Below are 13,148 nucleotides of genomic sequence, written 5' to 3'. Positions count from 1 at the left end.
GATGTACAAATGTGCAGTGTCGAACTACTTGTTTGCCAAAATAAAACAAATCTGAATCTCAAAATGCACAATATTGCACTATAAAATTCTTATATATAGTGTGAATAATATACAAACTTGAACTACTATATATACCATTGTCGCTCTTTAAAACCGATCTAGTGGTATCACTCGCACAACAATACATCGTACTGAGAATTTGTCAAACCACAAAAATAGTTTGCGAGAGATATTGATGAGTTATTTTAAAAAAATAAAACATTTTTCTAGCTCCATAGCAGGGAGTGTAGAAGCTCTAGGGCATCCTCTCCCCTTCCATGATGCATGGACAGCAACAAAGCCTGGTAGATTTTGTTCATAAAACAAGTACCAAGATTACTCTATACTATGGCCTCGTTCGAAACCGACCACCCAGCGACACTTTTTCCTCTTTTTCCACATGGACGTTTCCCAAGCGGTTAAACGGTGTATTATTTGGAAAAAAGTTTTATATGAAAGTTGTTTAAAAAAATCATATTAATCCATTTTTCAAGTTTACAAAAGCTAATACTCAATTAATCATGTGTTAATGGCTTTCTTCGTTTTATGTGCGCTGATTAGCCATGCTGACATAGTCAACTTCGAACGCTGCCTATGACTTATGAGTAGTAGTACCGAAGTCAGTACTGGACCATATATAGTGGCATAGTCCCCACGTTGACGGCCGGCCTGCATCTGTTATCTAAAGCAAACAGTACTCTCCTAAAAGAAAACCAAAGGGAGAGACAGCAGCAGCAGCAATAATCAGCATGAGGAGCCAAGCCAATGTACCCTATCTGTCAAAGAAGCTGCCAATGGGGGAGTTATTATCACCATCATACTACACTCACTCACTCCAGCTGCTCCATCTCTGTGCACTGCATACCTGCATCTGCATGCATTGTTGCAGCCTGTACTTCTCCTACAAAAGTACAACGCTTTCCATCTCGTCATCAAATCCTCTCTCACTCACTCACACGCACGCATAGCTTTGGTACTTGGGACACATCACTGCATGCATACCTGCATCAGCATCAGGCAGCAGCAGATTGGGGGCGCATTTGGAACATTCTCTGCAGTGAAAGCAGCCCATGCCAAAGCAGCAGCAGCAGCAGCATCTGCCAGCTACCAACAGTTTTGCTGGTACTGTCACTGCTGCTGCTACTACAAGACACTGTCATGCATATGCAGGCAGGATATGGCAGGCTCTGTTGCCTCAGCATGCTGCTCGGTTAATTGCAAATATTCAGAGAACACAGCACGAGACAGACAAGCAACCGTGCGTGCTGACTGACTGACTGACTGACGCCACCACACATGTAGACATATTACTCCAGCTACACAACGCCAACGCATGCTATATCCATTGTAGTATATATATCCATTATCCACTGATGAGTACTCACTCACTCACTGGGTAGCTGTTGCTCCGACATGTGTGCACTTGCTCCAAGATTCTTGGGCAAATTAAAGCGACCCCATCCAATAGTTATTTTTCTTTCTTCCTTTCTTTCTTTCCTTGAAAAAAAAGGAAACAAAGATCCATGCAATATATGATTATGTACAAGGAGAATATAGCACTAGTACTACTAGGAGTATTAGTAGTGCTCATGGCTCATTAGCAAAGTGGATGTGATGGGCGTCAGTGAGCGCGTGTGTGATCAGTGACAGGATCAGATTACACTCCACCTGCGTCCCTCCTTTTTCTGCCTTTCCTATCCGAGAATTAAACGGAGGTTGACTGACTCAAGGTAGCCTTTTTTTTTTCCAGAAAGCCCTGGCGATTTGGACGCACACACTTGCTACCGGGAGCAGTGACCGGAGTGTACAAGTAAGCAAACGAAAAAGAACATTTTTAAGTGCCATCTCTATCTCTCTCACAGAGAGAGAGAGAGAGAGAGAGAGAGCGCCATAAACAAAAGTAACAAACGGATTCTCAATCGCATCAGCAGCCGGCTACTTGTCGCACGAGGCTGACTGCACTTTTTGAGAGGGATTTGACAGGGACAACCGGGTGGTGGCAGCAGAAGCTGCAAGCTGCTGCTGCTGGTGCTGGTGCTGTCGTGTACGTGCAAGTACTTTGGTTGGGCAAAATCGGTCGAAAAGAACATTGAAAAGGGGGGGCCAAGTGGACGGGAACATCCTGTACTACTCTATTGATTAGTGCGATGACGACGTGGTGATTGGCTCGTGATCTCTCTCGCTCGGCTACGGGCGCCGCGGCCGGCCGCATCATTCCCCTCCCTGTGGCCTCGTCACGGGGAATGTCTCTCGCGTGCTGCTGGTTGGATGGTCATGTGACCGTGAGGCGGCCCAGGAAAAACTATGGCTTGTTTGTGACAGAAATCGGCTAGTTTAATGAGAAGAGAGCAAGAGGGCTTCTTGCCCCAGGGAGGGAGGCACGTGTGTTGAGCTTGCTTTGACTCGTGTGTCGGAATCATGGGAAGGATTTGCATAAGAGTGAGCGTTTCTTTGTTGGGTTTTGTTGTTGTTGTTGTTGTTTCTTGAAAGAGAAGAGAGAAGGGGCTGACAAGTATCAGCTGGTCTTCCATAACATGGAGCATTTTTAAAGGTGACTATGGGTGTGATTTATGTGAACGTCCAAGACATCAACTTGAGCTCGAGCAGACCTGTTGCAGGAACATGTTAGAAGAGAATTCTATGTCAAATGAAAAAAAAAGTTTTAATCGGTGGGGTTGATCACAGGCTGCTTTTGATTCCTTGAGATATCTCAAGCCGATTGTGTTTTTTTGTGGTGCAAGTATTGCTTCTGAAGTTCACCAGAGTTCCATTTCTTTCAAGGACGCGAAACATTAAAAAAAAGAGAGAGAGAAAAGGCAAAAGTGTTTTGATTTGGAGACGACGATGGGCCATCAGGCGCAGCTTGGTTGTATGACTTAATGGGCCTAACGCTGTTAGTTTATAGCCCAGCAACCAGTCGCCACTCGCCAGTGTATCTTTTTGTCTTTTGTAATAAACACATACCAGCCAATCCTTCAACTACCAACAAAAGTCAAAACGTTAAACATATTCAAAACACCCAATTTAAAAGGAGTAACACACGTTTTGCATGAACAGATGTTACCTAGATCAATGATGATCCATAAGAAATTGATTATGTACATATATAATAATCCAGTACAGACTTGAAGCTAGGCTAATATACTTCAAAACTTCAAAACCTGGTTTAATTTGATAGCGGATGATGGCTTAAGACTTTTTCATAATGATGATTCCATAGTGATCCTTTGGGTAGATAAGTGATTCTGGTATAGTATTAAACTTCCTGCTTGTAAAATCTAAATTATCAGAAAAAGGATTTCTCCCTTGGGTTTCGAGCAGATTACATAAGGTTTTAGCTTTTAGGACTACTACTAAGGAAAAGAAGCCAGAAACAGGAAGGCAGATCACTTGGTCTTACTTTAATCATATTCATCAGAATCCTCAAGTTAATTTTATCTGCATTTCCTCCCCAACGAGCTCAAATATCTCATCAATTCTGAAATAGTGCAAAGTCATTGGTTACTATAGCTCAAGTTATGACATCAAGCCAGAAGTAAAAACTTCATAATAACACAATGTTTAGAAGAAATTTAAGATAGGTTCCTATTTTCATGATTCAATTACCACTATTCTTAGCTTATAAAATCCATAACCTAAAATATACTATAACATAATTACCTGCTTGTCTTGATGTTCACATTAGCAAGCCAACATGTCAAATAAACCTGCAAAAGAACTCTGAAGCAGTTAAAAGATATAAACCCCAGTATGCTAACTTTCGCGAAAAATAATTTATCTAATCAAAACATGGCCCATTAATTATTTATGAGTAAAGTGCACCAGCGGTCCCTAAACTTGTGTGCATGTGTCATCTAGGTCCCCGAACTCCTAAAATGCATTTTTGGGTTCCCGAACTTATCTGGTGTGTCATATAAGTCCAAACGGGCTCCGACCCGCTCCATCCGCTGACGTGGCATGCCATGGTGGCGTCTACGTGTTGGTGGGGCCACATAGGTCCCACATGTCAATATCTCCAGCGACAATGTCACTGTGTGAGACCCACATGGCCCCACCAACACATAGGCGCCACCGTGGTATGCCACGTCAGCGGATGGAGCGGGTCAAAGCCCGTTTGGACCTATATGACACACCAGACAAGTTCGGGGACCCAAAAATGTATTTTGAGAGTTCAGGGACCTATATGATACATGCAAACAAGTTTAGGGACCACTGGTGTACTTCACTTATTATTTATCTACATGAGATAACTTTGTATTATTATAGAAGATAAACAAACATGTAAGATATACAGCTATCAAGAGAGGATCAATTGAGCTTCCCATTATCTTAAATGCAAAAATTCTCAAAACATTGACATGTACCTGTAACACCTCATGGGATCGGGTTTGGCCAGGTTGCCATGCCTGTGAGACATCAGCACTCCAACTTTTGGGCAGTGGATAGCTGTCGCCTGACAGAAGGCCAATACTCTGAAACTCATTGAATTCCCCATCAAATAGCTCGTCTGACCATTCTAATGATGCATCATGTTGTACACCTTCCTTGAGGGTTAATGAGAGGAGTTCCAAGGCAAGCAATCTCTGTGATGGAAGCGATTACCATTTTCAGGAAGGTCCGCAAAAGTAACAAGGAAGCAGAGAAGTAATATACCTGATAGTTGTAGTGGCTAAAAAAGAGCTAAAGTAAATGCATGGGCAGTTTCTGAAATAAACAAGCATCATCATAGAATAGGAAAGAATTGCTGATATACCTTCAATTGTAGTTCTGAAATGAACATCTCGACTAGCTCATGCGCAAGATTCTCTGTGATAACCCACAAAAATAAAGGAGTTCAAATTCAGAAGTTTATCTTGTTTGATAAAAAAAACAATACATGTTAACTGGGAGGATCTGAATGAGGAGTGTTCAATAAAGAAAACCAGGATCAAGCATAAGAAACTAGATACTGATTCAATGGGTACGATTAAACTGAATACTATATGCAACCTAAGATTCAGTTTAGTAATTACCTAGTAAAACTCTTTTACTGAACTTTTAAAATGACAAGGACAGCCATGTCCAACAGAGAGTAAAGAAGGGTAATGTTAGTTTAATCCAGTTTCGCATGACACAAAATGAACAACCCACCGAATTCTAGCATGGAGAACCATTTGAAAACTGGGGCTCCTCCACCATCCCCTGAATCATTCATATCATCTTGGCGCTCAGTAAACTTGATTAACGGACTATTCACGGCTACTTTGGAAAAACAGCGCATAGAGTGAGAAGTTTTCACCAAGTCGGCCGTTGCAAGGACCTGTTAACAGGTAGTACATGTGAAACAAGAAGAATTATCACATGAACCCGCCATGCTTTATGGAATCCATTATGGATTGGATAGAAAAAGAGAGCTTCGACCAAACGTAGCCTACCATCTCCTTGTAGGCTGAGACAAGCATGTTCTGGTATTGCTCCTGACCAATGCAAAATCAGCAGAACAGATCAGGAACCGAACAGTTTCATAGCTAAAATCACTGAATTGATGGAAATTAGTACCTCCCTGTGCGCAAGCTTACCACTCGCCTTCTCGCGGATCCCTGGCATGTCCTTGAGCGCCCCCAAATCCATGCCGGGCATGTACCTGGCAAGCCCACGCCGTCGTCAGATGCTAAAACCGCGCAGAACACAAGGCGCCTGGGCACGGAGGCGGAGGGAGGGGGGGAGGGAGGGGCTTGCCTGCGGGAGAGGTGGGCGTTGACGATCGCGGAGGCGTGGGAGCGGCCGTCGGCGGCGGCGGACAGCCACCGGGCCTTGGCGGCGAGCAGGCGCGACCACTGGTTCCGTAGGTTCCGCTGCGCCGCCGGCCGCCACTGGCGCAGCGACGCCGGCGACGGGGACGGGGAGGTAGGGGCGGCGTGGGAAGGGCGAGTCGGGGTGGACGCGGCGGCCGCCTCCATCTGCCTCGCCTGAGAAACAGAAGGCGCTTGCTACTCTATCGCATTTAACTTTTTACGCCTCTTATAATTATTTATAACAGATTTCTAACAAATATTAATAACAGATTTATCATTGGACCCACGTGTCATAGACTCAGAAAAACTCATGTGTCATAGACAGCGAGTGAAAAATCTATTTTGAATACTCGTAAGAGTGGCGAGAAGTTAAATTTCTCGCGTCCGGCCCGCCGCCGTAACTAGGGCTGTCAGCGAGCCGAGCATGATGAGCCGGGCTCGGTTCGTCTCGGCTCGAGCTCAGCACAAACTCGAGGCGAGCTAAACTTGGCCTTCGAGCTTGACTCGTTAGCAAATAGGCATTGTAGTCAGTAAGTAGTACCGTAGAACAAATTCATCTGGACTTTTAGAGTATTAATTATCTGACATACTTATTTCTTTCATTCGGTAGTAACGTAGTATGGACTTGTAAGTTGTATCTAGAGTATTTAGCCTTGGAATTGTAAGTTGTATTTAGAGTATTTAGCCTTGGAATTGTAAGTTGTATCTAGAGTATTCAGCCCTAGAATCTAACGATAGCGTAAGGCCAGGGTACCAGAGGATAGCCTTTTAGGATATAGGAGATAACAAGTCAATCAACGTTTAGTTGAGAGAGTACATATCTCCGTGATCCCTTCCATAGCCGTCGAAAGATGTCAAATAATATCCGACGAAATTTAAGTCTTGACTTTAACATGTGTGTTTGCACTTACAATTTTTTATTTGTTTGGTGTTAGGTAGAGTCACGTGTATACAAATTTTATTTATAAATTATTTTTTGTTTATAAATATATCATTTGATATTTTCTATATAAAAAACCAATCAATCACCCTCGGTGACGGAAGCACTTCATATAAAGGATTGTTTTATACTATGGCCGTGTTCGTTGGTGCGTGGGTAAGTTAATTTATCCCGGCACGGAAAACATAGTAATAGATTAGTACATGATTAATTAATTATTAATTATTAAAAAAATATAAAATATATTAATATGATTTTTAAAACAACTTTCCTATAAAAATTTTTGCAAAAAATATACCGTTTAGCAGTTTGAAAAGCGTGCGCGTGAAAAACGAGGGTATAAGTTAACTAAGGGAGAGGGACGAACGCGGCCTATGTATGTTTGTTGTTCTGGAATATAAGGGCATGCTCTGTGTTATAATGTGTCCAAGGAAAGATGAGGCATTAGGTTAGATCCCACACAATTGAAAAAAAAAGACAATAATGAAGAGAAACAAAAGAGAATAGAGATGATAAATATTTTTTTTATCTATTATAGTTATGGCCTCCAATATGGATCTATCACAATGGTAGGCATGTCATATAGAGCTAGAATGGCTTTCAAAGAAAAGAGCTAGAATGATTTTTTTTTCATATATTGTGGATGCCCTATAAACCTTTTTGTTAAGGGGCAAACATGTGTACTAACAAAGCAGATGGAATTAAATAGGAAAATGTTGATTTAGAAGAGAAGGTATGTGAAGAAATTAAATGGGGAAAATTGTGATTTATTGATAAGAGAATGCATATGAAAAATCATCAATATGTTTTGAGATAAAATTTGAACATTAGAAGTTTGCTATATATTGGGATGAATGGAGCACAATTTACAACCAGGATTTTAAGGCTTGTTCCATTTGTAGTAATTTGACGTGAATTTCAAAGGAATTACACTGTTCCAAGTGAAAATCCCTAAAATTCCAGCTTTCGAAAGAGCTCTTAAAGTAATTGGCCACGCCAACCACTTGCAACAATATGAACCGTTGCAACTCATAAGAGAAGAAGCAGGCTGACACAACAACAGTTTAGTTTCCAGTGATCAGACGATTAGTCAGAAAGGTTGCGTCAAAAAAGAAATTGAGTAACAAAAATATACTATCCAGTTTAAAATAAACTAAAATTTGATCGCAATACATCCAGTTACTAGATGGACGATGGCCATTGCTGTATTTGGGGGCAGGGCATGACTCCATATACTGGCATGAACAAAACGCTGGCTCTGCTACAAGATTCTCATTGTAAGTAAGTCGGCAACCTAAACTGACTCCAAGTCTCCAGTTACATGACAACCGGCCAAGCAGCACTGTGACTTGCAAGAAGTCCCAGCGGAGTTCTGCAGCCAAGGTGATCAAAATCCGAAGAACCCCAGCTCGGTAGCCCTTTCTTTCTCAAATGTCTCAAAATACTGGTAGATGATGGTAACGGCAAGCAGTATCCCAGTTCCTGAACCAATTGCACCCATGAAATCGGCTAGGACAGTCAATGCACCAATGCAGACTCCACCAAATGCAGCAGCAGTAGGGATGTATCTGTTTAGTTCTTTCTGTAAATTTGACTCACGGTGGCCTGGCATCACCATTTGTTGTTCCTGTTAAATTAAAAAAGTTGATGGTCTAAAGGTAGTTTTGCATCATAATTACATTCCAAACCAGATGTAGACAATAGATAGATTGTTTTCACCTTGAGCTGTTTAGCAACATCCTTTGCTGATGAACCAGATACTTCGATCCATGTCTTTGAGAAGAGAGCACAAGCTGACAGCATGAAGATCACATAGAACAGCGCATGGAATGGATTTGCGAGGACATCAGCTAAACTGCAGATTTCCAAGCATGAAAAGGTAAGTACAATTAGAAGTATACTTGTCGAGCAGTAATCGAAACTAAAATAGCAAGCAAAAGAAGGCCTCATCAATGAAATTCATGATTCACCTTGATGGGGCAGTTACATAGTAAGCAAGACCACCAACAGGAACAGAATGGCCAGAGTACTCAGATTCCTTCCATTTCCCAAGAAGGTTCACCAGGAAATTTCCACTGTACCTCCTGTAGAGAAGCTGCCAAAGCAATACAAACATGTTAACACTACACACAAACATGAAAAGATTTATTTTGCTAAAGCACTGGAATTAAAGTCCAGACCTGGGATATGAAATAGAGGTTGGTAATCAGTGCAGAATGCAGAATGATGGGCATGTTTGAAGTGTAGAACAGCTTAATTGGGTATGAACCTTGTTGACCACGGGCATTCTTGGATCTCACTGGCAGCACAACACGGAATCCTTGGAAGTAGATAACTATGAGGAAGACTAAAACAGTAGCAAGCAAGTTGGTCACGTTTGGAAGATTCTGGCGGTAAAAAGCCTCGCGTAGGGCCCGGACTTTGTCAGTTCTAGTAATCAACAGATGGAACAATGCAATGACAGCACCCTCAAACTCAGCACCACGTCCACTGTTGATAGTTGTGGGGCTAAACGCCTTCCAGATGATATTCTCACTATACAGAGAGTTTTCCATAAGTCAAGTTGAACAGACGACGTCAACAACAAAGGTTAGCAAAATTCAATGTGCTTACCAGATATTGGTAGCAATAAAGAGAGAAATGCCAGAACCCAAACCATAACCTTTCTGGAGAAGTTCATCCAGACAGATGACAATGATGCCAGCAAAGAAAAGCTGAAGTATTATGAGGATGGCATTTCCAGTTCCAAGCTGGCTAACACTGCCATACATTCCAGACAAGACATATGCCACAGCTTCCCCAATAGCAATCAGGATACCAAGCAATTTTTGTGCGCCATTCCTGGGTAAAAAAATACATTACAATCACAAGGATAATCACAAGACATGCTAAACATAAATCAGATAGCATTTAAACAATAGCCATTCACTGAAAGATGGTAACTACAAACAGCAGACCATAGTAAATAAGACACACTAACTCTTAAGGTTCAGGCAATAGTAATAACATAGTGTTAATTCCTTCATACTTACAGCAGAGCACGATCCTCTCTCACACTGTTGTCAACTTCAATGATCTTTGATCCCACTAGAAGTTGCATTACCATCCCAGATGTCACAATTGGAGTGATACCCAGCTCCATAACAGTACCACGGTTTGATGCAAGGATAACACGCATCCAGTAGAAAGGATCTGCTCCAGTAGTTGAATGAATGCCATAGAGTGGGAGCTGGCTGCACACCAGGAAAATGAAGAGGGAAATAACAGTGTAGATGACTTTTTCTCTAAATGGTATTTTCCTATCAGCACTCTGTACTTCAGGCAGGAAAGCCAGAAAAGGCCTGACAAGATGCAATACCCTAAAGCCACCAGCCATCTTTTCCTGTGATTAAGGAGAAACGGATAAAGATTTTGTATGGTGCACATAAAATTATTAAAAAAATATATATCTTATAATATTCTCAAATATGGTACAATAAGGCAGCTTAGACTTTAGGCAGGCCACGATCGGCTCATCCTTTCCTTACCCCAATTCCCTCGTTTCTCGTGTGCACGCTTCCCGAACTACTAAACGGTGTACTTATACAAAAAAAAATCATGGGAAAAGTATTTTTAAAAATCATACTAATGTATTATACATTTTTTTATAATTAATTAATCATGTACTATACTAATCTATTACTACGTTTTTCACGCCAGATAACTAACCCTCCTTCCCCTCCTGCCGAACGTGGCCACAGTCAATCGTGCACCATTTAACAAAATGAGCAGTGAAGCATACTAGTACCTACCAAAACAGAGAAGTTATTTTGCATCCATAAACAGGAGGCAGAGAATTTAGAACAGAAATGGAAACCCAAAGTAACATGAAGCATAATAGGCATCATTCCTAAATAACGTGCAGACAAAAATGTTGTTCAGCTGCATGAAGTTGAAATCTAATAAGATTACATCATAGTGGAAGGGAAAACACAAAATTCCAGTTTCCTCATTCAGAATTGATTGAAATAAATCACTGAGAAAATGGTATCTGGATAGCCGCGAGGTACGCGAAAGGGGCACAGTGATCTGCATCCAGCAAATGAATCACGTACCCAATACATAAAATGTTTTCCATGTCAATCTGACAACATGCATCCCGCCGAAAACTGGCCAAGTAATGCTCATATGACAAATATGAAAGGCCTCGCAAACCATAACATCCGTACAATTAGTTTAGCCGGCAATCCCCACGAATCAACCAGCTTAGATCTAGAACAAACTTGGCCAGCACCGGGACTACATCACGACCAACCCGCGCTTCCATCGCTTGGACGCGTAACACCCAGATCAGCTCCCTCCCCCCCAAAAAAACTCCCCGCATCCACAAAACGAGCACAAATCCACCACCAGACCGCCGCTCCAGCGATCAAAGAAACGGCCGCGGGCAAAACGTAATTCCGACGAGTAATAAGCCACTGAATCTGAAAACGCATCGCCTGAGCCTGCTCGAGATCCAGCCACCAGGCAGGGACGAGGTCACGAGGAGCACGCGGCTTTGTTTACCTTGGTAGGCGAAGCCGACGACGACGACGACCCGACGCCGAGGAGCACGCCGCCGCACCGCAGCCGGTGGATCCAACGCGAAGAGAGAGAGAGAGAGGGTCAGAGAGAGCGAGCGAGAGCGAGAGAAACAGGACGCGCACGGCGAGGGAAGGGGGGGTTTAGAAGGAGACGAATCGGTTCACCGCGCGGCGCCCCGCTGACAGGTGGGCCCGGGGAAGCAACGCGGGGGGCAGGTGGGAAGCGTGGGGGCCGTCGGATCTTGAACGGGCGGTCGAGATGGGGTTCTGTGACGTGGAGGCGGGGGTAACAGAATGGGGGTGAGGGGGATGGGGTCGCGTCGACCGCACGGACAAGGCTTTTGCTTTTACGGTTAAGCATGACCTGGTCTGTACATGTATCTTCCGCTCGGATAAAGTCGCGTGTGATGGGCTGGACCTTTTTTTTGTGACAGATGGTTAGGCGTTTTTTGTTCGTTCTAGCTTTCATCCTGGCCGTCAAATTGTAGCTCAACGTACATGGTAGGATTGTTATGGCCCTAAGTGATAATTGTTGTAAATTTTCAAAGATGTTTGAACATGTTTTTGGGTAGAGCAGATTGAGCGTGGCTCAGTTGATCAGGCTTGTTATGGTAAGACCTATACACAAAGGACTATTATAATCGTATAGACTTGATAACTAGACACCAGGTCTGATACAAATATGTATTAGGTTTGATACACATGTATTGACCTATAGCGTTACACCGGTATATCATTTTGTAGCATTTCTGTTAAATTATATTCCTAATACATATGCTTATATTTATGGCCAATTACTATTTTTATTGTTATGCGTGACATATCTATTGATAATGAGATATTTATAGTGTTTTGTCAATCTTACATTAAGTCAATTCAGTATTTAGACGAGTGCTCATAAGAGTATGACGTGTGTTAGTAAGAATGAACGTGTGCATATATTTTATACACGTTTACGTTTTGTAACGGGTTTCGTAAGGTTGAAGCGCGATCTTGAACTCTTATGATGCAGTAATAATGCAACCCAAAAGTGTTCCAGCCACGCGGTTTAGATTTTTGCACCGATGCACGAACACCTTTGGTATTTCTCTTCCTGAGACGAGACATTTTGGGTTTCAGTGCAGAGCCAAAATCAGTGGCTATCACTCTGGCAAACGACCAGCGTTGACTGAGCCAACACTTTTATTACGACTCGTTGCCCTAGACAAATTCAGACTCGCGCTCGTTGACTCGATATATCTTTCACCCTCCCAATTACAACTTGCGAGTTTTCTGACCAACACTGTGTGTTCTCACCGAGAAAGAGACATGTGCCAACTGTAGCCAAGACTGGAGTAGTGTGCATCATCAACTTGACACCAGTGGGCCCTGGCGGCCGTGGCCTTTCCCCACGGCTGTGTACCCTCCGTGCTGGACCGCATTCTGGCCCATCTCAAATCAAATCCACGTCGATGCATGGCCCAACTTCGACGGAGATATGGTTTTTTTTTCATTTTTTCAAAAATGTTCATAAAAATATTTTTTCTTTTGAATTACTTACAAATCTATATTTCAATATCCCTAGAAAAGGCTAACGGGTACACCACTCGCCTATTAACATACACGAACACTTCTTTTATACAAACTTTTATATGAAAACTTTCTATATGCACGAACTTTGTATATATTTTTTAATATATAATCTTTGTATATTCAACTTTCAAAGTATATAGTTTTCCAAAATAGATACACTATATGTTAAATTTGCTTCTATTCACAAATTTTCAATATATAATATTTCTATATATAAAGACAAAACTTTATACATACAAATATAAAATATGTATACACTTT

General features: G+C 42.1%; 2 protein-coding genes across 5 annotated transcripts; both read right to left on the bottom strand.

Annotated features, from left to right (window-relative positions):
• Positions 1-2,712: 2,712 nt before the first annotated feature.
• On the bottom strand, positions 2,713-6,006 carry LOC102720687. Of its 4 annotated transcripts, none has more exons than XR_005811368.1 (9): positions 5,758-6,006; positions 5,578-5,662; positions 5,454-5,495; positions 5,170-5,338; positions 4,793-4,845; positions 4,404-4,622; positions 3,700-3,746; positions 3,104-3,517; positions 2,713-3,018 (listed from the first exon to the last, which is right to left on the bottom strand). XR_005811368.1 is itself a non-coding variant. In XM_040522140.1 (9 exons), the coding sequence occupies exons 1-8, from the start codon at positions 5,976-5,978 to the stop codon at positions 3,463-3,465; spliced, it is 891 nt and encodes a 296-aa protein (XP_040378074.1). In that variant the 5' UTR covers positions 5,979-6,006; the 3' UTR covers positions 2,713-3,018; positions 3,440-3,462. The 4 variants fall into 4 exon arrangements, 3 of the variants coding, with proteins under 3 accessions (XP_040378074.1, XP_040378073.1, XP_040378072.1); XM_040522140.1 differs by having other exon boundaries at positions 3,440-3,517; XM_040522139.1 differs by lacking the exon at positions 2,713-3,018 and having other exon boundaries at positions 3,042-3,304; positions 3,440-3,517.
• Positions 6,007-7,880: 1,874 nt separating this feature from the next.
• LOC102720411 (protein transport protein Sec61 subunit alpha-like) lies at positions 7,881-11,406 on the bottom strand. The gene is made up of 7 exons (XM_006649560.3): positions 11,299-11,406; positions 9,786-10,135; positions 9,367-9,594; positions 8,934-9,288; positions 8,724-8,848; positions 8,473-8,608; positions 7,881-8,380 (listed from the first exon to the last, which is right to left on the bottom strand). Exons 2-7 carry the CDS (start codon positions 10,127-10,129, stop codon positions 8,141-8,143), a joined length of 1,428 nt encoding a protein of 475 aa, XP_006649623.1. The 5' UTR covers positions 10,130-10,135; positions 11,299-11,406; the 3' UTR covers positions 7,881-8,140.
• Positions 11,407-13,148: the final 1,742 nt, after the last annotated feature.

Source organism: Oryza brachyantha, chromosome 3, assembly GCF_000231095.2.
Source record: "Oryza brachyantha chromosome 3, ObraRS2, whole genome shotgun sequence".
Taxonomy (NCBI): domain Eukaryota; kingdom Viridiplantae; phylum Streptophyta; class Magnoliopsida; order Poales; family Poaceae; genus Oryza; species Oryza brachyantha.
This window is presented reverse-complemented; position numbering and strand designations above follow the sequence as displayed.